At 41.5% G+C, this 27,187-nt stretch overlaps 1 protein-coding gene across 1 annotated transcript in view; it reads left to right on the top strand.

Moving 5' to 3' along the window:
- Positions 1-26,577, top strand: part of LOC135527203 (interphotoreceptor matrix proteoglycan 1-like) — a 40,520-nt gene extending 13,943 nt beyond the window's left edge. Inside the window, 12 exon segments of the mRNA XM_064955817.1 lie at positions 121-279; positions 6,122-6,180; positions 6,455-7,470; positions 7,595-8,154; positions 15,390-15,417; positions 15,420-15,460; positions 21,368-21,587; positions 21,995-22,205; positions 22,609-22,794; positions 22,906-23,104; positions 24,469-24,552; positions 26,551-26,577. Of these exon segments, the coding sequence (XP_064811889.1) occupies positions 121-279; positions 6,122-6,180; positions 6,455-7,470; positions 7,595-8,154; positions 15,390-15,417; positions 15,420-15,460; positions 21,368-21,587; positions 21,995-22,205; positions 22,609-22,794; positions 22,906-23,104; positions 24,469-24,552; positions 26,551-26,577 (2,790 nt within the window).
- The last annotated feature ends 610 nt before the right edge of the window (positions 26,578-27,187 follow it).

Genomic DNA, 27,187 nt, shown 5'->3' with positions numbered 1-27,187 from the left:
GCAAAGGAGGTACGTTTAATCATATTTTCTGAGGTCTACCTTGCCTTGGCTTTATAATCTTGACTGAACATTGACATTGATGGCCATTGAAAATGACATTGCTGCTTTTGCTTTCCACAGATAACAGACATTCCTAATATTGTACCAGAGGAGGCGATTATTGAGGAGCAGATAGTGGAGTTCAGTGTCACCATAGCAGACTCTGGCTACAGTGAACTTGTTCTGAGTGACCCTGCAGCTCCCCAGTACCATGACATCACACAAGATCTCCATGATACGGTGAGGAGAACATAGAGGAAAAGTCTTAAAGGCCCAGTGCAGTCAAAGACTTGATTTTCATGTGTTTTATACATATTTCCATACAAGGTTGGATAAATGCTGTGAAATTGCGAAAATTATGATAATGCTTCAGTGTATGTAGTTTCAGTGTATGTAACGTGAACACTGGGAGTCGGGAAGCAAGTACAGGGAGTGCAAATGTAATAATAAATAGAACATAGTACAAAACAAGAAACAAAAAAGGGTACAGACATGAAACAGAAACAGAATCAATAACGCCTGAGGAAAGAACCAAGGGGAGTGACAGATATAGGGGAGGTAATCAGGAAGGTGAAGGAGTCCAGGTGAGTGTCATGAGGCACAGGTGCACATAACGATGGTGGCAGGTGTGCGTAATGATGAGACAACTGGCAATGTCAAGTGCCGGAGAGGGGGAGCGGGTATAAATGGGACAGTGTAAGAGCTGTTTGAAAAGACGGCATGGAATTTCTGCCTGTTTTTGGTGGGATGGAGTTTAGGTCTGCCTGGTGAAATCACCAGGTGGTAAATTAGTATTTAGACCAATAAGAAACAGTTCCAAACCTATCTACCTATAACAGCCCGTTTTCAGCCCGTTTTCAGTTTTAAGACCACTCCCAAGCTGCCCTAGCTAAATTCTTGCTTGAGAAATGGCTTTTTGCTGAGAAGCTTTTTGTTTGTTTTTTACCTTTTTAATTGAAAACAATCACAGTAAGGTACTTAATTGTTACCCAGACATGATTTTATATTGAGATAAAAAAACTGTATTAGACCTTTTGAGAATGTTGAAGTAAATGAGCTTTTATTTCAGAGATGGATTTAGTGAACTACATTCGCACCTGTCAACTCATAATGCCTAGGCTTTAGCTCAATGGGCTAACATAGATCTTGTGTCTCAGAGATGAATCGGGTTTCGTGCCTGATGTGTTAGATTATGAAGACATTCCATTCACGTGTAAGAATTTGACTCTGAAGTCAGGGACAATTATTTCTGCTTCTTGTCAGGATTTGGCCAGGGTTGTTCCGGGTTTTGGTCACTAGATGCCCCCATTGTGCTTTTTGACCTTATGTTTTGTCCCTTGTTCCCCATTATTATTTGCACCTGTGCCTCGTTTCCCCTGATTGTATTTAAACCCTTAGTTTCCCTCAGTTCTGTGCTCTGTGTTTGTATGTTAGCACCCAGCCCTAGTGTTCTGTGTATTCTTGTCGATTCCGGTGGATGCTCTTGTGGAATTCTGTTTTTGTTTTTGAGTATCTCTTGAGGCTTTTTGTGCTATTCCTACCACCTTTTGGATTTGCCATTTTTTGTATTGAAGGACTTCTCCTTTTTACTTTATTAAATACACCGTCTTAAGTACTGCTGTGTCTGCCTCATCTTCTGGGTTCTGCTGACTATTCGTGGCTCAGTTGGTTAAGTGACTGTTTCTCACTCCGGAGACCCAGGTTCGTAACCGGGTCCTGACACTTCTCTCACGGAACGAGGATGTTTAGGGGCCCAGGGAGAAAACGCAACATTCTTCCCATAGAAAATGTTGAAATGACATCAGTTTGACCAGTTTTAAGGAAATTAAAAGCATGTTTCTGATAAGATTTCAGTCGCTCTTGGATGCATTTATATGGTTGAAATACTGTCAGCTTTTATGTAACAGTGTCAGTCTATGAAAAAGTTTGAGGTCCCTACTTGCTATCATATTATATCAAGATATCAAGATGATATTAACGGGATAGATCTGACAACGGGATAGATCTGACAACATCCGGTAAATTGCAAAGCTCGAAATTCAAAAATACTAACTAAGTAATATTAAACATTCATGACGATACAAGTGTCTTACACCATTTAAAAGAAACTTCTTGTTAATCCAGCCGCTTTGTCAGATTTAAAAAAGGTTTTATGGCGAAAGCATACCATAAGATTATCTGAGGACAGCGCCCCGCATACAAAACCATGAAAAACATTTGCCAACCAAACAGATGCATAACGAAAGTCAGAAATAGCAATAAATTAAATTGCTTACCTTTGAAGATCTTCATCTTTTTGCAATCCCAAATGTCTCAGTTACACAATGAATGGTCGTTTTGTTCGATAAAGTCCTTCTTTATGTCCCAAAAATGTCAATTTATTTGGAGCATTTAATTCAAAAGTACACCAGTTCCAACGCGTCAAATATTACTACAAAGTATCTAATAAGTTACCTGTAAACTTGGCCCAAACATTTCAAACAACGTTTCTAATCCAACCTCAGGTACCCAAAAATGTAAATAATCGATATAATTGAAGACAGAATAATCGGTTTCCAATACCGGAGAAGAACAACACGGAGGGTGCTCCTGTTCACGCGCACCAAAAGACGGGAGTCCTTCTGAGTGACACATGGAAAGAATAGGACTACTTCTTAATTTCTCAAAAGAAAAACATTGAACAATTTCTAAAGACTGTTGACATCTAGTGGAAGCCATAGGACCTGCAATTTGAGTCCTAATAAATCGGGTTTCCCATAGAAATGCATTGGAAAATCCAATGACCTCAAATTTTTCCCCCCCTTGATAGATTGTCCTCGGGGATTCGCCTGCCAAATCAATTCTGCTATACTCAGACATTATTATATCAGTTTTAGAAACGTTAGAGTGTTTTCTATCCAAATCTACCAGTTATATGCACATCCTAGCTTCTGGGCCTGAGTAATAGGCAGTTTACTTTGGGCATGCTTTTCATCCGGACGTCAAAATACTGACCCCTAGCCTTAAGAAGTTTTTAACTGACTTGCCTAGTTAAATAAATAAAACAAAATATATACAATTGAAGACAGAAGTCTACATACACCTTAGCCAATTATATTTAAACTCCGTTTTTCACAATTCCTGACATTTAAGCTAGTAAAAAGTCCCTTTCTTAGCTCAGTCAGGATCACCACTTTATTTAAGAATGTGAAATGTCAGAATAACTGTAGAGAGAATGATTTATTTCAGCTTTTATTTATTTCATCACATTCCCAGTGGGTCAGAGGTTTACATACACTCAGTTAGTATTTGGCAGAATCGCCTTTAAATTGTTTAACTTCGGTCAAACATTTCAGTTAGCCTTCCACAAGCTTCCCACAATAAATTGGGTGAATTTTGTCCCATTCCTCCTGACAGAGCTGGTGTAACTGAGTCAGGTTTGAAGGCCTCCTTGCTCGCACACGCTTTTTCAGTTCTGCCCACAACTTTCTATAGGATTGAGGTCAGGGCTTTGTGATGGCCACTCCAATACCTTGACTTTGTTGTCCTTACGCCATTTTTGCCACAACTTTGGAAGTATGCTTGGGGTCATTGTCCATTTGGAAGACCCATTTGCTGTTGGCGACCAAGCTTTAACATACTGACTGATGTCGTGAGATGTTGCTTCAATATATCCACATAATTTTCCCTACTTCATGATGCCATCTATTTTGTGAAGTGCACCAGTCCCTCCTGCAGCAAAGCACCTCCACAACATGATGCTGACACCCCCATGCTTCACTTTTGGGATGGTGTTCTTCGGCTTGCAAGCCTCCCCCTTTTCCCTCCAAACATAACGATGGTCATTATGGCCAAACAGTACTATTTTGTTTCATCAGACCATTGGACATTTCTCCAAAAGGTACGATCTTTGTCCTCATGTCCAGTTCCAAACCATAGTCTGTTTTCTTCCTGACAGTTTTGGAGCAGTGGCTTCTTCCTTGCTGAGCGGCCTTTCAGGTTATGTTGATATAGGACTCGTTTTCCTGTGGATATAGATATAATTTCCTCCAGCATCTTCACAAGGTCCTTTGCTGTTGTTCTGGGATTGATCTGCACTTTTCACACCAAAGTACGTTCATCTCTAGGAGACAGAACTCGTCTACTCCCTGAGTGGTATGACGGCTGCGTTGTCCCATGGTGTTTATACTTGCATACTATTGTTTGTACAGATGAACGTGTTACCTTCAGGCGTTTGGAAATTGCTCCCAAGGATGGGCCAGACTTGTGGAGGTCTACAATTTATTTTGGCTGATTTCTTTAGATTGTCCCATGATGTCAAGCAAAGAGGCAAAGAGTTTGAAGGTAGTCCTTGAAAAACATCCACAGGTACACCCCAATTGACTCAAATGATGTCAATTAGCTTATCAGAAGCTTCTACAGCCATGACGTAATTTTCTAGAATTTTCCAAGCTGTTTAAAGGCACAGTCAACTTAGTGTATGTAAACTTCTTACCCACTGGAATTGTGATACAGTGAGTTATAAGTGAAATAATCTGTCTGTAAACAATTGTTGGAAAAATGACTTGTGTCATGCACAAAGTAGATGTCCTAACTGACTTGCCAAAACTATAGCTTGTTAACAAGAAATTTGTGGATTGGTTGAAAAACGAGTTTTAATGACTCCAACCTAAGTGTATGTAAACTTCCGACTTCAACTGTAACTGCGAACATCTAGAAACCCAAACGTTGCGTGTTTAAATCTCATTATGGACAACTTTAGCATTTAACCAACGTTAACCAGGTAATGTTAACCACCTAGGCTAGCTAATGTTAACCACCTAGCTAACGTTAGAATTAGCTATCTAGCTAACATATCATACAAAATGGATAATGGATATCCACAAATGAATACATGCCATACGAAACATAACCTATACTATTTGGAGTGTCATGGATTTCCGTTTACTATGTTACGTCTACCCTTGAGTCCAGGTTGAATGACTGCCTTTTGCTAGGCTAGCAATACTAATGGTGATTTTCCATCTAGACTTGCCAGTGTTTGGCTCCAAGTCAGAGCAGATCCGTCGGAGTCATGGCCCAGTGAGACACGGGTCCAGGCCGGGTTTGATGGAAATAGAAAAGTCTGAGCCTTTAGGGTAAAACACTGAGGTAAATTCTCAGTGGAAATGTGCAGTAACATCCCAAATGAGCTTGTGCTTTAAAGGAGCTTATGATAAAAGGTAGACAAAGGGTAAAGCCAGCAATGTATTGGGCAACATCAAAAGACTGCATTAGATTTGTAACCCCAAAAAGATAAAGTGTGTAAACCTCATGAATGATTCCTAGAGAAAATGCACCCCTTCTGGATAAAGAAGAAATTCACAAAAGCCTGACAGCGCATAGAGGATTCTACAGTGACAAATCTATACTGAGTACACAAAACATTAGGAACACCTGCTCTTTCCATGACATAGACTGACGAGGTGAATCCAGGTTAAAGCTATGATCCCTTATTGATGTCACTTGTTAAATCAACTTCAATCAGTGTAGATGAAGGGGAGGAGACAGGTTAAAGAAGGATTTTTAAACCTTGAGACAATTGAGACAAGGATTGTGTATGTGTCATTCAGAGAATGAATGGGCAAGTGAAAATATTTTATTGCATTTGTAGGGGTTATGTTAGTAGGTGCCAGGCACAACAGTTCGAGTGCGTCAAGATCTGCAATGCTGCTGAGTTTTTCACACTCAACAATTTCCCTTGTTTGTGAAGAATGGTCCACCACCCAAAGGACATCCAGCCTACTTGACACAACTGTGGGAAGATTTGGAGACAACATGGGCCAGCATCCTTGTGGAACGCTTTTGACACCTTGTCGACCATGCCCCTGCAACTTGAGGCTCTTCTGAGAGCAAAAAAAGGAGGGGGTGCAACTCAATATTAGGAAGGTGTTCTTAATGTTTTGTACACTCAGTGTACGTTATACTGCAGGCCACTTATTTGTGTTTGCTTTTTCTCTGTGTTGTCTACATCGTTTCCAATTGCGTGATGTTATTTTGTATAGAGTGATTACTGCCCCAGAGAGAATGCTAAACATAACCATCAGATCTCTCTTTTCCACAGATGGTTCACGTTTTTGACAAACTTCCTGGTTTCAAAAATCTTCGTGTTTTGGGATTTCGGTTGGTTGAATTTCGGTAGGTTGTTCAGGGAAATGTGAAAGTACTAGGAAGTGAGCCAAATCTTTCATTTAATTGAACAGGCTCCATTAGTCATAGCATCACTGCTCAGAGAGTGTACTGTATATGTCATTAGCAAAGGAAAAACAAAGCAGTGATATATTAGCCAGAGGTATTTCAAACTTTGGTCTTTGATATATTTGCTAAAATACTAAGATAGGAAATACTGTGAGAAAGTCATACTATTTCTCCAATATAAGCTCTGCTTTGTTGACAGATCTGATGATGTGTCAGTCCGCTATGCTGTGGTGTTTGAGACAAATGGAGAAGACCGTGAAGAAGAATCTGTTTCCACTATAGAACCAGGCACAAGAACAAGGACAGTTGTTTACACAAATGGACACAAACTGAAAGATATGGTTTCCAAGGCCTTAAGCGTGGAGACGTCCCTGCCTGTGGAAATACATACACTCAGTTTTGAACCTGGTAAGCTTCATTTAAAGCTCAAGTCAATTGGGATATAATCATTGAGGAGAATGCTAACTTTTCATTTTCCCCCTTCAGATCCCACTGTTTCTCTAAGAGAGGAGTTGGAAGCGACAACCTTGTTAACCTTGCCAGAGGAGGGTGTCGGGAACACTGAAGGTTTTTTCCCAACTGTTGCTGTCGGAGAGGACTATCTTGAGGCTTTTACAGACATGCCTGAGGAATACATCATTGTCCCTTTCAGTGACTCAGTTATTGTTCTTCCTGCTGAGGCTACCACTGCCTCAGCCCCAGATACACCCCCCGCCGATATTAGTGAGGGTTCTCCCTCAGTAGAAGCAGTAGAGGAGACTGTAGTGGGTGCTAGAGATGAGACAGTTGATGAAGAGGCTACAGATGGGACACTTGGCATAGAGGAGCCTCCAGTGGATGTTACAGGGGAGATGATTGAGGTAGAGGAAACTGTGGATGCCACTGAGGAGACAATTAACATGAAGCCTGCAGAGGATGCCACAGAGGAGACACTTGATATAGAGGAGACTGTGGATGCGACAGAAGAAGACTACCTTTGGGTTTGGCCACCAGTAGCAACAATGGCGGCCATTACGGAACAGCCTGCCACTGAGGAGACACTTGATGTAGAGGAAACTGTGGCTGCGACAGAAGTCTACCTTTGGGTTTGGCCACCAGTTACAAGAACGTCTGTTATGGAACAGCCTACCACAAAATGGATTACTCCCTTTCCTCCTGAGAAAGATGTTGTAGATGAGGAAACCCTCCCAACTGTTGAACCTGAGGAAAATGAAGGTAACATTCCTCTTATAACGCGAGTGACAACATTTATGGGAGCATTTTTTAATTTTAATTTCAATCTTTTTGATTGAAATGGATTTGAATGTCATTTTCTGATATTTTTGATTTTCTTTAAAAGGACCCACAACTACTGAGGCGGCTTTAGAGGAGCAACTGGACAGAGAAAATCTAATTATCACCACTACAGCATCTCTAGACGTAGAACCTGCATCCATCAGAACATTCACCACTGCTACAAAATCACAAACCATGCCTTCATCGGAGGATGACATCATCCAAGCAGAGCCTGAGGAAATCCCCTCAGCATCTTTTCCCCCTATAGCCCATGGACCTTCAGAAGGAGGGGACCCCACCCGAGAACAGGACCCACTTAAGACGGCCTTGGATATCTCTACTGATGACTCTGACATGCAGGAGGACATAGAAAAGGTAGAAACGGACGGTACAGAAGCCGCCGATACGCTGGATGAGTTTGGCAGTGGATTGGAAGGTCCATTTGAGTCCACTGCAGCCCCCAGACTCAGACACATGAGCACCCCTTTAATGGCCACTACTGAAAAGGACAAAGAGATGGTGGTTTTCTTTAGTTTGCGAGTCACTAACATGATGTTTTCCGAGGATCTGTCCAACAAGAGCTCTCCTGAGTACAGGTCATTGGAGAATACTTTTCTTGAGCTGGTAGGTAGATACAATTTTGTGCTCGATATTATGTTTCTGCATGACTTGTTGTCATACCTGTATTTTTAGCTCCAAACTGTTTGATAATCTAATTGTGCAGTAAGTAATGATTGGATGTGGTCTGAAGTGACACCTCAGTAAGAACTAAAGATTTGAGTAGCCCCAAGTGACAAGAGGCTATATTTTAACATAGGCAAGTGATGTAAGCCTTAAGGCGTCTGCAACCGATTATGAATTTTCAATGCCGATACCAAAAATAGACGATTTTTATATACACTGCTCAAAAAAATAAAGGGAACACTAAAATAACACATCCTAGATCTGAATGAATGAAATATTCTTATTAAATATTTTTTTCTTTACATAGTTGAATGTGCTGACAACAAAATCACACAAAAATTATCAATGGAAATCAAATTTATCAACCCATGGAGGTCTGGATTTGGAGTCACACTCAAAATTAAATTGGAAAACCACACTACAGGCTGATGTAATGTCCTTAAAACAAGTCAAAATGAGGCTCAGTAGTGTGTATGGCCTCCACGTGCCTGTATGACCTCCCTACAATGCCTGGGCATTCTCCTGATGAGGTGGCAGATGGTCTCCTGAGGGATCTCCTCCCAGACCTGGACTAAAGCATCCGCCAACTCCTGCACAGTTTGTGGTGCAACGTGGCGTTGGTGGATGGAGCGAGACATGATGTCCCAGATGTGCTCAATTGGATTCAGGTCTGGGGAACGGGCGGGCCAGTCCATAGCATCAATGCCTTCCTCTTGCAGGAACTGCTGACACACTCCAGCCACATGAGGTCTAGCATTGTCTTGCATTAGGAGGAACCCAGGGCCAACCCCACCAGCATATGGTCTCACAAGGGGTCTGAGGATCTCATCTCGGTAACTAATGGCAGTCAGGCTACCTCTGGAGAGCACATGGAGGGCTGTGCGGCCCCCCAAAGAAATGCCACCCCACACCATGACTGACCCACCGCTAAACCGGTCATGCTGGAGGATGTTGCAGGCAGCAGAACGTTCTCCACGGCATCTCCAGACTCTCACGTCGGTCACATGTGCTCAGTGTGAACCTGCTTTCATCTGTGAAGAGCACAGTGTGCCAGTGGCGAATTTGCTAATCTTGGTGTTCTCTAGCAAATGCCAAATGTCCTGCACAGTGTTGGGCCGTAAGCACAACCCCCACCTGTGGACTTCGGGCCCTCATACCACCCTCATGGAGTCTGTTTCTGACCATTTGAGCAGACACATGCACATCTGGAGGTCATTTTGCAGGGCTCTGGCATTGCTCCTCCTGCTCCTCCTTGCAGAAAGGCGGAGGTAGCGGTCCTGCTCCTGGGTTGTTGCCCTCCTACGGCCTCCTCCACGTCTCCTAATGTACTGGCCTGTCTCCTGGCATCGCCTCCATGTTCTGGACACTACGCTGACAGACACAGCAAACCTTCTTGCTATAGCTCGCATTGATGTGCCATCCTGGATGAGCTGCACTACCTGAGCCACTTGTGTGGGTTGTAGACTCCGTCTCATGCCACTAGAGTGAAAGCACCGCCAGCATTCAAAAGTAACCAAAACATCAGCCAGGAAGCATAGGAACTGAGAAGTGGTCTGTGGTCACCACCTTCAGAACCACTCCTTTATTGGGGGTGTCTTGCAAATTGCCTATAATTTCCACCTGTTGTCTATTCCATTTGCACAACAGCATGTGAAATGTATTGTCAATCAGTGTTGCTTCCTAAGTGGACAGTTTGATTTCACAGAAGTGTGATTGACTTGGAGTTATATTGTGTTGCTTAAGTGTTCCCTTTTATTTTTTTGAGCCGTGTATATTTGTAATAATGACAAGTATAGCAATTTGGCGGCAGCATAGCCTAGTGGTTAGAGCATTGGACTAGTAACCGAAAGGTTGCAAGATCAAATCCCCGAGCTGACAAGGTACACATCTGTCAATCTGCCCCTGAACAAGGCTGTCATTGAAAATAAGAATTTGTTCTTTAACTGACTTACCTAGTAAAATACGGAATTAACCCTTTTATTTTACCTCAATATAATACATAAATAAAATCTAATTACTCTCAAATAAATAATGAAACATGTTCAATTTGGTTTAAATAATGCAAAAACACAGTGTTGGAGAAGAAAGTAAAAGTGCAATATGTGCCATGTAAAAAAGCTAACGTTTAAGTTTCTCGCTCAGAACATGAGAACATATGAAAGATGGTGGTTCAATATTCCCAGTTCTTCAATATTGCCAGTTAAGAAGTTTTAGGTTGTAGTTATTATAGGAATTGTGAAGCTTTGACTATTTCTCTCTATAGCATTTCTATTTCATATACCTTTGACTATTGGATGTTATTATAGGCACTTTAGTATTGCCAGCCTAATCTCGGGAGTTGATAGGCTTCAAGTCATAAACAGCTCTGTGCCTCAAGCATTACTAAGAGCTGCTCGCAAACACAGTAAATTGTTGTTTGAATGAATGCTTACAAGCCTGCTGCTGCCTACCATCGCTCAGTCAGACTGCCCTATCAAATATCAAATCATAGACTTAATTATAATAAACACACAGAAATACGAGCCTTTGGTCATTAATATGGTCAAACCCGGAAACTATCATTTAGAAAACATGACGTTTATTCTTTCAGGGAAATATGAAAAAACTCCGTATTTTGTCGAATGGGTGGCAACCCTAAGTGTAAATATTGCTGTTACATTGCACAACCTTCAATGTTATGTCATAATTATGTTAATTATTATTATAATTATTATATAATTATTATAATTAACATTCTGGTAAACTAATTACGGTCTTTGTTAGGAAGAAACACAGTTCGCAATGAGCCAGACGGCCTAAACTGTTGCATATACCCTGACTCTGCTTGCACTGAATGCAAGAGAAGTGACACAATTTCCCTAGTTAATATTGCCTGCTAACATGCATTTATTTTAACTAAATATGCAGGTTTAAAAAAATATACTTCTGTGTATTGATTTAAGAAAGGCATTGATGTTTATGGTTAGGTACATTTGTGCAGCGAATGCGCTTTTGTTAAATCATCACCCGTTTTGCAAAGTTGAATTAGGCTGTGATTCGATGATAAATTAACAGGCACTGCATTGATTGTATGCAACGCAGGACAAGCTAGTTAACCTAGTAATATCATCAACCATGTGTAGTTAACTTGTGATTATGTGAAGATTGATGTTTTTTTATAAGATAAGTTTAATGCAGCCAGCAACTTACCTTGGCTCATTGCAGCCACAAGGTCCTTTTGACGCTGCACTTGCGTAACAGGTGGTCAGCCTGCCACGCAGTTTCCTCATGGATTGCAATGTAATCGGCCATAATTGGTGTCCAAAAAGTCCGATTACTGATTGTTATTAAAACTTGAAATCTGCCCTAATTAATCAGCTATGTCTGCAATCGGTCAACCTCTCGTCTGCATACTAGGTTCGGTTTGCTCCTAGCAGAACTCGGCTAGGCGAAGCGAACGTCTATGCCTTGCATACTCCCTTGAAAATACAAATTGCTGTTTGTCCCTCAAGAGACGCCGTACAACAACATAGCCATAACAGTTCCTCAAAATAGCCTGAACTATTTAAAAAAAAATCAAAAATTCTGTAATTAATGTTGAAGTTAGTTGCACAGTTTAACATCTAACTAAGATGTTTGGTGCAGTACTTCTCAAGTGAAACAAATTGCATGAAAACTCTTCCTCTATGGTATATATTTTCTACATACTGTGCGGGACGGAAACAGGAGTCCCAAAAATGTAACATAAATCCCCCCAAAAACTTCCAAACTACCCAAAAATAAATAAATAAACTAAATAAAACAACGTTTCTGTTAAAAAATAAACCAGATCTGATCCCGACACAGGTTCAAGGGGAACCTGGGAGGGCGGGTCTTCCGGCGACAGTACCCCTTACAAGTCTTCAGATGTCAAATCCTTAAGTCCCAACAACTTTTCTGCCACAATAATGTCCAGTTTCTTAGACCTCTTTGAGACTTGTGCCGTACAGTTTATAACTGTGGCAATGAATGCCACAAAATCCACCTTTTTATCACACAGGATATCTTTTGACAGGCAGCAAACATTTAATACAGGCTGTGATGCAACCACTACCATATCTTCACTAGCATCACTTGTTTTTTCAATTATTTTAATCGCCTCCACATAGGAGATGGCCTCCTGAGTGCTCGAGGCGTTACTACAGACCCTGGTTCGATCCTGGGCTGTATCACAACCGGTCGTGATCGGTAGTCCCATAGGGCGGCACACAATTGGCCCAGCGTCGCTATGGGAGGGTTTGGCCGGTGTAGGCCATCACTGTAAAATAAGAATTTGTTCTTAACTTACTTGCCAAGTTAAATAAAGGTTCAATTGAAAAGGAGATTCAATTGACCGCTCTAACTTTTTCCACCTCAATCTCCTTCATCCTTACAGGGCACTCCGGGAACTCGGAATCATGATCCCCGCCACAATTGCTTTTACACACCGTTCTTCAATATACTCTGTCTGTCTGCACACACTTGAAACGTGGCCAAATCTTTCACAATTCTTACACTACAATGGTTTGGGAACGAAAGCTCTTACAGCGTATACGACGAAACCATGCTTCACATGCTTAGGTATTTGCTCTTTATCAAAAAACAACAGGACTGACAGACTTGATTATTTTTCTCCATTCACCCAGCGGGTCAGACACCGGGCACCAACCACACCAGGAAGTTTTCTTCATCAAAATAAGACTGGTCACTCTGACAGACTCCACTTTTCCCAGCGCATACTTCAGCATTTTCGACACCTGAAATGGGTTTCCCACATATCCATCTTTACTCGACAAACACATCCCAACAAGAAGCGATTCATTATCAATCATACACATATCCTCCACTCCCATTTTAGAGTAGAGGATATGTGTAACAATTTCCTTTTTGTTCCAGTTTTTGCAACCACTGTTGTCCATTGAGAACATTAGTCTTCACCAACTTTGCTTGACCCGCTGCTTGATTCAAACTCAGCATCCAATTCTGCCATCTTCTTCCTGGACCGGAACTGTAGTCCTCAAATCTTATCGTCTCTCTCATTGAATGACAACAAACACTTAATTGAAGATTGTCTACTGTTGACCAATCATGATGAATGGGCGTAGACTTCAGCTACCACTGGGGCCCACAGGGAGTATGGCGACGCTAGGTAGGAGACCTATGCCAACTTCCTGTGCTTACCGGGGGGCTAGAGAGACCGGGCAGGCACCGTGTTATGCTGTGGTGCGCACGGTGTCCCCAGTGCGGGTGCATAGCAGCCCGGCAGGGTAGCCTAGTGGTTAGAGCGTCGGACTAGTAACCGGAAGGTTGTGAGTTCAAACCCCAGAGCTGACAAGGTACAAATCTGTCGTTCTGCCCCTGAACAGGCAGTTAACCCACTGTTCCCAGGCCGTCATTGAAAATAAGAATTTGTTCTTAACTGACTTGCCTGGTTAAATAAAGGTAAAATTAAATTTAAATTAAATAGCCCGGTGCGGTACATTCCAGCTCCGCGTATCGGCCGGGCTAGAGTGAGCGTCGAGCCAAATGCCATGAAGCCGGCTCTACGCATCTGGTCCCCAGTGCGTCTCCTTGGGCCGGCTTACATGGCACCAGCCTTGCGCACGGTGTCCCCGGTTCGCCTGCATAGCCCAGTGCGGGCTATTCCACCTTGCCGCACTGACAGAGCGATCGGGAGTATTCAACCAGGTAAGGTTGGGCAGGCTCGGTGCTCAAGAGCTCCAGTGTGCCTGCACGGTCCGGTCTACCCAGTACCACCTCCACGCACCAGCCCTCCGGTGGCAGCTCCCCGCACCAGGCTTCCTGTGCGTGTCCTCGGCCCAGTACCACCAGCACCACGCATCAGGCCTACAGTGCGCCTCGCCTCTCCAGCGCTGCCAGAGCCTTCCTCCTCTCCTGCGCTGCCGGAGTCTCCCGCCTGTTTAGCGCTGCCAGAGCCTTCCTCCTCTACAGCGCTGCTGGAGTCTCCTGCCTGTTCAGCGCTGCCAGACTACATGGAGCAGCCAGAGCTGCCAGTCTGCAAGGAGCAGCCAGTCTGCAACGAGCTGCCAGTCTGCATGGAGCTGCCAGAGCTGCCAGTCTGCAAGAAGCCGCCAGAGCTGCCAGTCTGCAAGAAGCCGCCAGAGCTGCCAGTCTGCATGGAGCAGCCAGAGCCGTCAGTCAGCATGGAGCAGCCAGAGCCGTCAGTCAGCATGGAGCAGCCAGAGCCGCCAGTCAGCATGGAGCAGCCAGAGCCGCCAGTCAGCATGGAGCAGCCAGACTCTTCCAGATCCGCCAGTCAGCCAGACTCTGCCAGAACCGCCAGCCAGCCAGGATCTGCCAGAGCCAACTACCTGCCTGAGCTTCCTCTCAGAGCTGTGCTTCCCCTCAGTCCCGAGCTGCCCCTCAGTCCCGAGCTGCCCCTCAGTCCAGTGGGGTCCTGGGTGAGGACTACTAGGCCAAGGTCGGCGGCGAGGGTCGCCTATCTAAGGACGAGAGGAAGACGGATTAAGACTTTGTTAGAGTGGGGTCCACGTCCCGCGCCGGAGCCGCCACTGTGGACAGACGCCCACCCGGACCCTCCCCTATGGGTTTTGGTGTGCGGCCAGGAGTACGCACCCTGGGGGGGGGTTCTGTCACGCCCTGGTCTTAGTATTTTGTGTTTTCTTTATCCATTTGGTCAGGCCAGGGTGTGACATGGGTTTTTGTATGTGGTGTGTTTGTCTTGGGTTTTTTCACATGTATTGGGATGGTAGCTTAGTGGGGTGTTCTAGGTGAATCTAAGGCTGTCTGAAGTGGTTCTCAATCAGAGGCAGGTGTTTATCGTTGTCTCTGATTGGGAACCATATTTAGGCAGGCATATTCTTTGAGTGTTTCGTGGGTGATTGTCCTTTTCCTGTCCTTTTGTTCCTGTTCTGTGTTAGTTTACACCAGTATAGGCTGTTTCGTTTTCATTACGTTTATTGTTTTGTAGTGTTTGTGTTTAGTGTGTTTTTTCATTAAACATGAATCTCAATAGCCACGCCGCATTTTGGTCCGACTCTCCTTCGCACATAGAAAACCGTAACACGCACACGGTTAGCTTTATCCTCACTGGTGCTATATCTTAATGCATTGGTGGAAGTTCTCACAGTTCATCAGAAGTCCTGTCCATATAAAATCTGGCTACATTTTGTTTTACTTCGAACCATTTCTCTGAGCCCAGACACTCACCAAATCCTGGAGCCAATAATCGGGGACTGGAAGACAGAGAACGTTAGCTTCAATATCAGTATTTCCATATTGGAACTACATCTTCCAAGCCTCAGAGAGAGCATGACCTATCTATTTTCTATATTTTCTGTACATACAGTTGAAGTTGGAAGTTTACATACACTTAGGTTGGAGTCATTAAAACTCATTTTTTAACACTCCACATATTTCTTGTTAACAAACTATAGTTTTGGCAAGTCGGTTAGTACATCTACTTTAATTTTTCCAAAAATTGTTTAGAGACACATTATTTCACTTATTTCACTTTATCATAATTCCAGTGGGTCAGAAGTTTACATACACTAAGTTGACTGCGCCTTTAAACAGCTTGGAAAATTCCAGAAAATTATGTCATGACTTTAGAAGCTTCTGATAGGCTAACTGACATCATTTGAGTCAATTGGAGGTATACCTGTGGATGTTTTTCAAGGCCTACCTTCAAACCCAGTGCCTCTTTGCTTGACAAGCTGACATCATGGGACAATCAAAAGAAGTCAGCCAAGCCCTCAGAGAAAATTGGAGACTTCCACAAGTCTGGTTCATCCTTGGAAGCAATTGCCAAATGCCTGAAGGTACCACATTCATCTGTACCAACAATAGTACGCAAGTATAAACACCATGGGACAACGCAGCTGTCATACCGCTCAGGAAGGAGATGCGTTCTGTCTCCTAGAGATGAACGTACTTTGGTGCGAAAAGTGCAGATCAATCCCAGAACAACAGCAAAGGACCTTGTACCACTGGCCGTCGCAGGTCCATTTGTTATTGTTTTTGTTTTGAGGAAATTAGCATCCAGCATCGTGGTACATTTTTTTAACACTCTTTTATCTCGCATTCAGTGATGACCGAGGGGAAAAAACTGTGTTCGTTGATTGCAGTAGCGTCTTTGTTGTAATATCTCAAATGGACGTGGCAGTTTCATCGCTGTGGATTTCAGCTTTAAAAAGTGTAAAAACTGTCCGAACCAAAAATTTGCTGGATTTTTGTTTTGTTTTTTTAGGTACATCCAACTATTTTTGACAGCTTAGAATTTTGCTGGGAATAATTATTTATCTTGTGCTCTTTTGCTTTGTATTCCACAGTGTTTGTAATACATTCTGACTAGTGTGCATGCTTGCTTTAGTTTGCTACATACATTTGAAAGCGGCGCTGTGGTCAAGGAAATTATTATTGTCGTATGTTGGCTTCTTACAGTATGTGTGCATACGTGTGAGTAGGACTCTAGTAGTGAATTAATTGTGCCTATGGTTTGATGAACTGAATAAGTGCCTAATATTGCAAAAGCAGGAAAGTCTCCATCTTTTGTTCCATGATGGGAGTGAGCTTTATTAAACTCCCTTATAGCTAACTGTATGTGGACAGCCCTGGGTGGTCTGAATCAGGGGTCCCAATACTATAGGCAATGTTTGCCTAAGGGGGTTTCTGACTGAGTAAGAGGCTTTAGGTAATTCTGGTTAGCACAACACATGTTCTACATGAGTTCTCTTTTTTAGTGGTCTCAATCCGCTTAGTTCAAGATCAGTCAATTGTGTGTGTTTTTAGTGTGCACGAACATGCATGCATGAGATTTTAGGTACATCTTTTGAGGATATAGGCAGGGTTACAGCTAATGGCATGGGTAAATCAATTGGTTCAAGTGCACAAGTGCTTAGGGAGTGAGCTTTTCTCCCAATACAAGTAGGTTGTAATGAATTGGTATGTCGTCACACTGTATATGTATCTCGGAGGACCTGAGCCCTAGGACCATGCCCCAGGACTACCTGACATGATGACTCCTTGCTGTCCTCAGTCCACCTGACTGTGCTGCTGCTCCAGTTTCAACTGTTCTGCCTTATTATTATTGGACCATGCTGGTCATTTATGAACATTTGAACATCTTGGCCATGTTCTGTTATAATCTCCACCCGGCACAGGCAGAAGAGGACTGGCCACCCCACATAGCCTGGTTTCTTCCTAGGTTTTGGCCTTTCTAGGGAGTTTTTCCTAGCCACCGTGCTTCTACACCTGCATTGCTTGCTGTTTGGGGTTTCAGGCTGGGTTTCTGTACAGCACTTTGAGATGTCAGCTGATGTACAAAGGGCTATATAAATAAATTTGATTTGATATACGTCTGCCTAGTCAGCTCTACCATTGTTATGTTTGACAGCCCTACCTAGTACAAACTATAATCACTTAAACCCATGAAAGACAAACTCTGCTCTCTTTTAGAGTTGTGAATTCATACCAATTGCAATTTGAATCTTTGGATTCTTCCAACCTGCACTCATCGATATACATCAGTGAAAGTAATATCTGTTGATGTTTGTATTTAGTTTGACACTGGGAAATATACTTGTATTCTGCAGTAGTGCCTTAACTTCGTGTTATGTAAAGTCGTCAGCCTTGAACTTGGGATGTACACTGAGTATACCAAACAATAGGAGCACCTTCCTGATATTGCCCTCAGAACAGCCTCAATTAGTTTGGGCATGGACTCATCAAGGTGTTGAAAGTGTTCCACAGGGTTGATGGCCCATGTTGACTCCAATGCTTTCCACAGTTGTGTCAAGTTGGCTGGATGCCCTTTGGGTGCTGGACCATTCTGGATACACACGGAAACTGTTTGATGTCAAAAACCCGGCAGCGTTGCAGTTCTTCACACAAACCAGTGCGCCTGGCACCTACTACGATACCCCGTTGAAAGGGACAAAAAAAATATGCCTTGCCCATTCACCCTCTGAATGGCACTCATACACAATCCTTGTCTCAATTGTCTGAAGGCTTAAAAAGCCTTCATTAACCTGTCTCCTCCCCTTCATCTATACTGACTGAAGTGGATTTAACAAATCAAATTTTATTTGTCACATACACATGGTTAGCAGATGTTAATGTGAATGTATCGAAATGCTTGTGCTTCTAGTTCTGACAATGCAGTAATAACCAACAAGTAATCTAACCTAACAGTTCCAAAACGACTACCTTATACACACAAGTGTAAAGGGATAAAGAATATGTACAGAAAGATATATGAATGAGTGATGGTACAGAACGGCATAGGCAAGATGCAGTAGATGGTATCGAGTACAGTATATACATATGAGATGAGTAATGTAGGGTATGTAAACAAAGTGGCATAGTTTAAAGTGGCTAGTGATACATGTGTTACATAAAGATGCAGTAGATGATATAGAGTACAGCATATACATATACATATGAGATGAGTAATGTCAGGTATGTAAACATTATATTAAGTAGTATTGTTTAAAGTGGCTAGTGATATATTTTTACATCAATTTCCATTAATTTCCATTATTTAAGTGGCTGGAGTTGAGTCAGTGTGTTGGCAGCAGCCACTCAATGTTAGTGGTGGCTGTTTAACAGTCTGATAGCTTTGAGATAGAAGCTGTTTTTCAGTCTCTCGGTCCCTGCTTTGATGCACCTGTACTGACCTCGCTTTCTGGATGACAGTGACATAAATAAGGGATCATATCTTTTACCTGGATTCACCTGGTCAGTTTTTATGTCAAGGAAAGTGCGGGTGTTCTTAATGTTTCATATACTGAGTGAGGTGTAATTGTAGTCATGGCTCATCCTATATAACTATTGCTTTACACACCTTTTCTATTTATATACTGTCCATAATGTCTATACACACCATTATTCATATTAGTACAAGTCAACATTTTGTACATACCTACTCATTCAAGGGTTTGTAGAATAATGGTGAAGTCATAAAACTCAGAAATGTAGTAACCCAAAGGTGTTAAACAAATCAAAATATATTTGAGATTCTTCAAAGTAGCCACCCTTTGCCTTGATTACAGCTTTTGTGCGCTCTTGGCATTCTCTTTCAATTAAAGGGTGTGCCTTGTTAAAAGTTCCTTTGTGGAATTTCTTTCCTTTAGTGTGTTTGAGACAATCAGTTGTGTTGTGACAAGGTAGGGGTAGTATACAGAATCAAATTTTATTTGTCACATACACATGGTTAGCAGATGTTAATGCGAGTGTAGCGAAATGCTTGTGCTTCTAGTTCCGACAATGCAGTAGTAACCAACGAGTAATCTAACCTAACAGTTCCAAAACGACTACCTTATACACAAGTGTAAAGGGATAAATAATATGTACATAAAGATGTATGAATGAGTGATGGTACAGAGCGGCACAGGCAAGATGCAGTAGATGGTATCGAGTACAGTATATACATATGAGATGAGTAATATGGGGTAAACATACCCTACACCCATTTGTGATGTATCCTAGAGCCCCTTGCTTCCCTTTTGTCATACGATTTATTTTACTCCCGTCTCTACTGGTTTGTGTAACAACCAATAACACTGGATTATGGAGGTTTCAGTAACTTCATACAAAAAACACTACCTATTTGATTGATTGGAAAAGTTTAACGTGTTCCACGTGTTTAACGTGGGGGGGGAGAACCAGTAGATACAAGTGTAACATTTGAACAAGTAAGGGCGGGTTTGTCATAGACCGCATGCGATTATATTCTGTAGGTTTGTGTACATAATTTGATATTTAGAAAAACATTATTTTAGTGACATTGTACTCTACAGTTTTCAGTCATTTTCTCAAACAAACAAGGTTATTGCTGTACGGACCGAGCTTGAGCAAAGCAGGATGTTAAGACGAAAGCACAGCGAGGATGGCTAACTTGTTGTTCTGAAATGTTGAGACAAATGGATGCACAGTGTCTGAGAAGTGCACCTGTCTCGCAGTCCATTTGCTGGAGGCCTTACTATAGTATGGAGCATGGTGCTCTGTTTGTGTGGTAAGTTAGGTTGTATGAGGCCCATGGTGACCTGGCCTCTGCCTGCCAGTGATAAGTGGAGTAACCAGATCAGATAGAGCTCCTTAATGCCTCGTATCTCTTTGTATACAGGCATGGAACAGTTGAGTTAAGGCACCGTGTTCTCTCCTCACAGTAATTGGTTTTCCCTGCAGTTACTTGTCTAAACGCAGGTGCCTTACTCTTGAAGACTGAGAGAGCAGCTATAATAGCAATGCTCAGTCTTATTCTCGCTGGCAGTCAGGGACATTTAAAAAAAATCACGTTTTAGAAATGGACATGATAAATGGAGATTCCATAGATTTGGCTAAAATACAGAGTTTGACGGATTTGAGATTGTTCTGGTGGACTTGAACTGTTGTATTCCTGGTTTTTGTATTTTGTTTCTTGGACAGATTGGTTGTCGTACAAGGTCTCAATGGCCTTGCATTCTCGGTTTCTTATATTTGAACCTTTTTTTCTCTTTTAATGTGGAACGAACACTGCTTGAATGTCCATAACACCTTACATAATAGTTGCTAACTAATGCTGGGTTTTGTGCTACATTTGGTAATGTTGATCATTTCCTTGTAATTTGCAGGATTGAATTATTGTGATGAATGAGATTATATATACATGCATTTTATCAGTAAAAAAAACCCTGACCTGAATACAACTGCTCAGTTACAACCTGTATAGATGTAGAACTGACAGACTGTGTGTTCCTCTATAGCTTTTGACGTGTTCCAGATAATGTTCTCCAAATCTTGGTCCTGGGAGGAAACAGATGTGCAGTTTTGTTTGAAACTGAAAAGGTCAAATGAGAGACAAAAGTGGAACTTTTTAATAAAACATTAAATTGAACTTTTATGCTCCCAGGAGCCAGATTAATTCACTAGTCCTTCGTGGAGATGGCATTGGTGATGATTTTAAGATGACCTTCATGTAAAATACTGTATGTCAAATTGTCATACCGTGTCCAAAATTACCATAATCATTTTTTATTGAAACTAAAAGCGAATCAAATCAGAGTTTTGAATGTCAACAGAAATAGTAGTCAAATTACCATGATAGAGTGGAAAGACAAATGACGAAAAGAAAATTGAGGAAACATTAAATGTGTGCTCTATACATACAACATTTGTTCTTTCCCCTCTTTTCCAGATTCTCCCATATCTGCAATCTAATTTGACAGGATTTAAGCAACTGGAAATCCTCAACTTCAGGAATGGTAGTGTTGTGGTGAACAGCAAGATGAAATTAGACAAAGATGTGCCACATAACGTGACACAGGCCGTGCACTGTGTGCTCGAAGACTTCTGCAACACTGCATCTAAACGACTAGACATTGAGATTGACAGTCGCTACCTGGACATAGAACCTGGTAAGATATCTCTCTATATTGGCCTCAAAGTCCTCACTCTCCTATGTGATGGGGGATATCATAGACAGAATCAGCTCCTATCTAAGTTATGGCGTACCAGAGGTCCCATGTCTTAATTATACTGTACTTCTAGAACGCTCAATCTGGAAAGGTCAGAAGAATGCATGCCACAGCTTTGTCCTCTGCGAATCATGTCAAAAATTATTCTCCAATAAAGCATCACAAGCACTTCTCCGGCTGAAACCGAATCACCTGCACCTTATTTAAAGCAGACACCTTCCTTCACATCAATCAATGTGTCCTCTAGTTTGTCCTTTGCATGTGAGGACAATGAAGGAACAAAACAGGGAGAGACAGGCGGACAGCATTTAATTAATGCAAATGATTTATCTTCTTACTCAATTCAGCTGACCAAGCAACTCCCTGCAAGTTCTTGGCCTGCAATGAGTTTTCCCAATGTGTGGTAAACAGTTGGACCCAGGAGGCTGAGTGTTTGTGTGACCCTGGGTACAGCACTACGGATGGCCTGCCCTGCCAGAGTATTTGTAACCTGGAGCCACACTACTGCTTCAACGGGGGCCTTTGTGACATCATCCAGGGCCATGGAGCCACCTGCAGGTACCACCGAGCTAAAGGATCAAGCAAACAGAGATGGCTATGGTCCTAACCAGTGGAGGCTGCCGAGGGGAGGACGGCTCATAATAATGGCTGGAATGGAGCGAATGGAGAGGCATCAAACCATGTTTGATGTATTTGGTACCATTCCACTCATACCACTCCAGCCATTACCATGAACCTGTCCTCCCCAATTAAGATGCCACCAACCTCCTGTGATACTCACCATTTACAAATTGAAACCCTGACAACAGCTCTTCTTGATGTTGTCTAGCAGTAAAAAAAAAAAAAAAAAGTGCCTAGAGGCATTGTTCAATCTGAAAGGCTTTTTGATGCATTGTTACCATAGTAGAAGACCAACAGCTGATAGGCTTGACTATAATCCTGTTTTCTCTTTAACATTTAGATGTCCTGTCGGGAAATACTGGCACTATCACGGAGTGCGCTGCAATGAGCTCGTGTTGCTGCCTGTAGACCCAACCATTTCCATAGCCTTCCTGGTGGGAAGCCTTACCTTGGTTTGTGCCATCATAGGCATTTTGGTATTCATAAACAAGAAATGTATCGGGACCCGAAAGACCGTGACTTTGGTGTAAGCAGGCCTTTTGAACCTTTATTTGTTTTCGAGAGTTTTGCTCCGATAGCTCTACCAGTTGTTGTTTTACAGCTTTGTTATTACTGCCGTATCTGCTTCATATTATAGGCACACTCTTGCTCCCTATGCCTTTGAGAACACATTGAGAGTGAATCCTTTTTTTGAAAATGAAAATGGTGTCTTGACTCAAGTATCCAGCATAAGTACCCCATCAACATGGAGTAGTGGTGCTGGTTCTTCCCAAACAGAGCAAGAAGCTTTTCACTCAATTGAAAATATACATCTAAGTATTGAGCTAATCTATATAGCTCAATTGGCCCCATGTTCTAAATAAACGAATACTACTAATTCAAACCTTAAGCAATCACCTAATATCTACTGACTCTGCTTATGGCAAATTATCATTACGAGCCCCAGGAAACAACTTAGTATCCTTTCTATAGTAAGAATAGGGTTGACGAAAAAAGAAGAGCTTAAATCTTTGAGATTTAAAGTAAAGCTTTAAGGAAGTAAAGTACTCACAACAAAAATGTTCTGTGGTATATCTTAAAAATATCCAGAACAGATTACATAAGAAAGGCTTAAGAAAACACTCAGTGAGCACGCAACGTATTACCCGAGGAAGACCAATAGGTTGAGACGCGGTGCGTGCTCTCTGAGTGTTTGTTATGTGATACGTTTTATTTTTTGAAGATAAAGCACTGAGTACTTTCCTTCATTAAATCTCTTTTTTCAAAGGAGCTCTCTTTCCTCGTATTTTGCATGATCTGCTCTTTTGCCCTCCTTTTCTTTCCACTCTCTTATGACTTCAACAAACATTTGGGGTGGTTAGTTCCTTCAACAAACTCTGAAGGAACACTTTACTGCTTCATTGTACCATGAGATATACTTTCATACACTAAACCCATACAAAAAATATCCTCATGATACAGTGTCCATGAAATTGGTTGAACACTCAATGATACTATCTAGAGATGAAATGTCTGTCTATATATCAATTTGTAAAATATCTAAATCATGTGCATACATTTCAATTCCCCTGCACTTATTGGCCAGATTATATATCTATTGTATTGCAGGGATTTTTACTTGAGATCATTTGTGGTCATGGTCAGTGTACCCAAAAACATCCAAGCCCTGGTTGATTTGAGGTCAGACAGTTTTCGACTACTACGGTAGATGTGGTGCAGTTTCAAGAAAATATTCTATGCCGAACCATGCTGGGAAGGCAAAGGAAGGGATACCTAGTCAGTGGCACAATTGAATGCATTCAACCTAAATGTGTCTTCTGCATTTAACCCAACCCCTCTGAATCAGAGCGGTGCGGGGGGCTACCTTAATTGACGTCCATGTCATTGGCGCAATGGGGGGGACAGTTGTTGGGGGTTCGAACCAGCAACCTTTCATTTACCTGCCCAAACCTCTTAAAGGCTAGATTACCTGTAGTAATAGAGCCATGCACTTGTAGATGTCCGGTGTAATACTCATTTATCATCAATGCAGAACAATATTTCCCAACCCCCACCCTCAATGATGTCTCCCCTTGAAATTATATTTAGTGCCAAACGCTTGCCTGCTTACCCGTTTGCTCAGCCTTCTAAAACGCTTCTAGTGAGTTCCTTTTGAACTATGAACAGTGTAAAGCTGTGTTTTTCTTATGCTTTGACATAGATCCCCAGACAGCGCGACACAACCAGACACGACAAGCTAGTCTCTGATATGGCAGATTTACATCACCGTATACCACACAACAAGGTAAGGCCAAAAATCTGATCTTGGGCTCAGTTTGAATGAGTCATATTGTACCATGTGCAAATATGTTTATATATGACTTTAAATACTTCCTTGGAAAAGCATTTAAAATCATTAAAAGGTAAGCCATGAATTGATAAGGTTGATTCAGATTTATTTCTTAACCAAATCATATTTTTGAGCTTTCCATTGTATTTCTTCAAATAAAAAAGTATGATTCAGAAAATGTAGAAGTAAATTACTGGTTCTGACATTTTCCATTAAAAATCTGCCGTTTCCAGCTACAATAGACATTTACAACATTAACAATGCCTACACTGTATTTCGGATCAATTTGATGTTATTTTAATGGACCAAAAATTGAGTTTCTTTCAAAAACTAGTACATTTCTAAGTGAGCCCAAACTTTTGAAGGCAGTGTATATTACAAACAATATACATTATGGTTGTTTTTAGGTTACTTTGAGGACAATCATTTGGTGAATAATTTGCAGTAATTTTGCAATTATCATTCACATCCATTTTAAAAGAATTGCTACTCGTAAGTAATTATGCTCATGTTAATATCTACATAGGCGTACAGAGGCCCATTATCAGCAACCATCACTCTTGTGTTCCAATGGCACGTTGTGTTAACTAATCCAAGTTTATCATTTTAAAAGGCTAATTGATAATTGGAAAACCCGTTTGAAATTATATTAGCACAGCTGAACACTGTTGTAATGATTCTTTAATCAGCACAACTGTCCTTCTTTAGACTAGTTGAGTATCTGGAGCATCAGCATTTGTGGGTTCGATTACAGGCTCAATATGGCCAGAAACAAAGACCTTTCTTCTGCAACTCGTCTTTCTATTCTTGTTCTGAGAAATGAAGGCTATTCCTTGTGAGAAGAAACTGAAGATGCCAAGAAACTGAAGATCTCCCTCCACAGAACAGTGCAAACTGTCTCTAACCAGAATAGAATGAGGAGTGGGAGGCCCCGGTGCACAACTGAGCAAGAGGACAAGTACATTAGTGTCTAGTATGAGAAACATATGCCTCACAAGTCCTCAACTGGCAGGTTCATTAAATAGTACCCGCAAAACACCAGTCTCAACGTCAACAGTGAAGAGACGACTCCGGGATGTTGGCCTTCTAGGCAGAGTTGCAAAGAAAAAAGCATATCTCAGACTGGCCAATAAAAAGAAAATATTAAGATGGGCAAAAGAACAGAGCGTTGTACGAGACCTTCAGTTTCTTGGCAATTTCTCGCATAGAATAGCCTTCATTCCTCAGAACAAGAAGAGACTGACGAAGTTGAGGAGAAAGTCTTTGTTTCTGGCCTGTAATTGAACCTGCAAATGCTGATGCTCCAGATACTCAACTAGTCTAAAGGACAGTTGTATTGTTTCTTTAATCAGCACTACAGTTTTCAGCTGTGCTAATATAATTGCAAAAGGGTTTTCCAGTGATCAAGTAGCCTTTTAAAATGATACACTTGGATTAGTTAACACAACGTGCCATTGGAACACAGGAGTGATGGTTGCTGATAATGGGCCTCTGTACGTCTATGTAGATATTCCATTAAAAATTAGCAGTTTCCAGCTACAATAGTAATTTACAACATTAACAATGTCTACACTGTGTTTCTGATCAATTTGATGTTATTTTAATGGAGAAAATGTGCTTTTCTTTTAAAAACAAGGACATTTCTTAGTGACCCCAAACGTTTGAACGTTAGTGTATGTAAATTAGTCTGGCATGCTATAATCAACTGTTTTAGTCATTAAGGGATAATTTCTCCTTGACATTTAGCACAAATTAATTTATTTTAAGTGGGTGTTTAATAATGACATACCGTTAAGCATGTATCATTTAACTATTTTAATTGGGGTATATTTATGTATTTACCACTATTTTGGAATATATTATTTCACATTTCAATATGATTACAAATGTTATATGCAACTTGTGACATGGAATAACATTTGGTATACCCTTTTTCACTTGTCCCCTTTTCAGTTGTGGCGACCACCAAATGAATACTGAACTTGTTGCCTGTTAAGGGCTTCAGATAACGAATGCTTTGAGGTAATTGTTCTTTGATGGCTCATCTCTTGTCAGTCTACACAGACTTTAATAGCAACATAAGTCTTGGTTGCTTTGAACTTGAGCTGTATATTCATGTCATGGCAGTGGACTCCTCTATTACTGGAATTACATGGTGAAATGTACCTAGGATAGGATGCATAATTTCAGACAGCTGTGTGGATATGAAATGCTGGACTAGAGGGTTGTGTTAAACTGTACATATTAATGGCTAGGTTATATATTGAAGGCTAGGAATGTTTTTCAGATACTGTATATCCTTCACAAAGGTTGTTTTCTTTCCTCACAATGAGGAATTTATTTACACATTGATACACATGGTGGTATCATGACCATAGATGAGATGGTTGTTTCAATGTTATTCTAACTTGTGTTCAGTGTCCCCGAAAAAGAAAATGAATGTGAACTTTGACTCCAGTCTTGTATATGATTATAGCCTAGTGTTGTGTAGGTGACAAATGTAGCAATACATCTGTGTGAAGAAAGTCAGTCCTATACTACTGGTCAATACATTTCCACCAATTACTTGTGTTTTGAGTACAGGATCAAA

The sequence above is a fragment of the Oncorhynchus masou genome, chromosome 32 (genome assembly GCF_036934945.1).
Source record: "Oncorhynchus masou masou isolate Uvic2021 chromosome 32, UVic_Omas_1.1, whole genome shotgun sequence".
In the NCBI taxonomy this organism is placed as follows: Eukaryota; Metazoa; Chordata; class Actinopteri; order Salmoniformes; family Salmonidae; genus Oncorhynchus; species Oncorhynchus masou.
The sequence above is the reverse complement of the archived record's forward strand: the minus strand, read 5'-3'. Positions and strand labels throughout refer to the sequence as shown.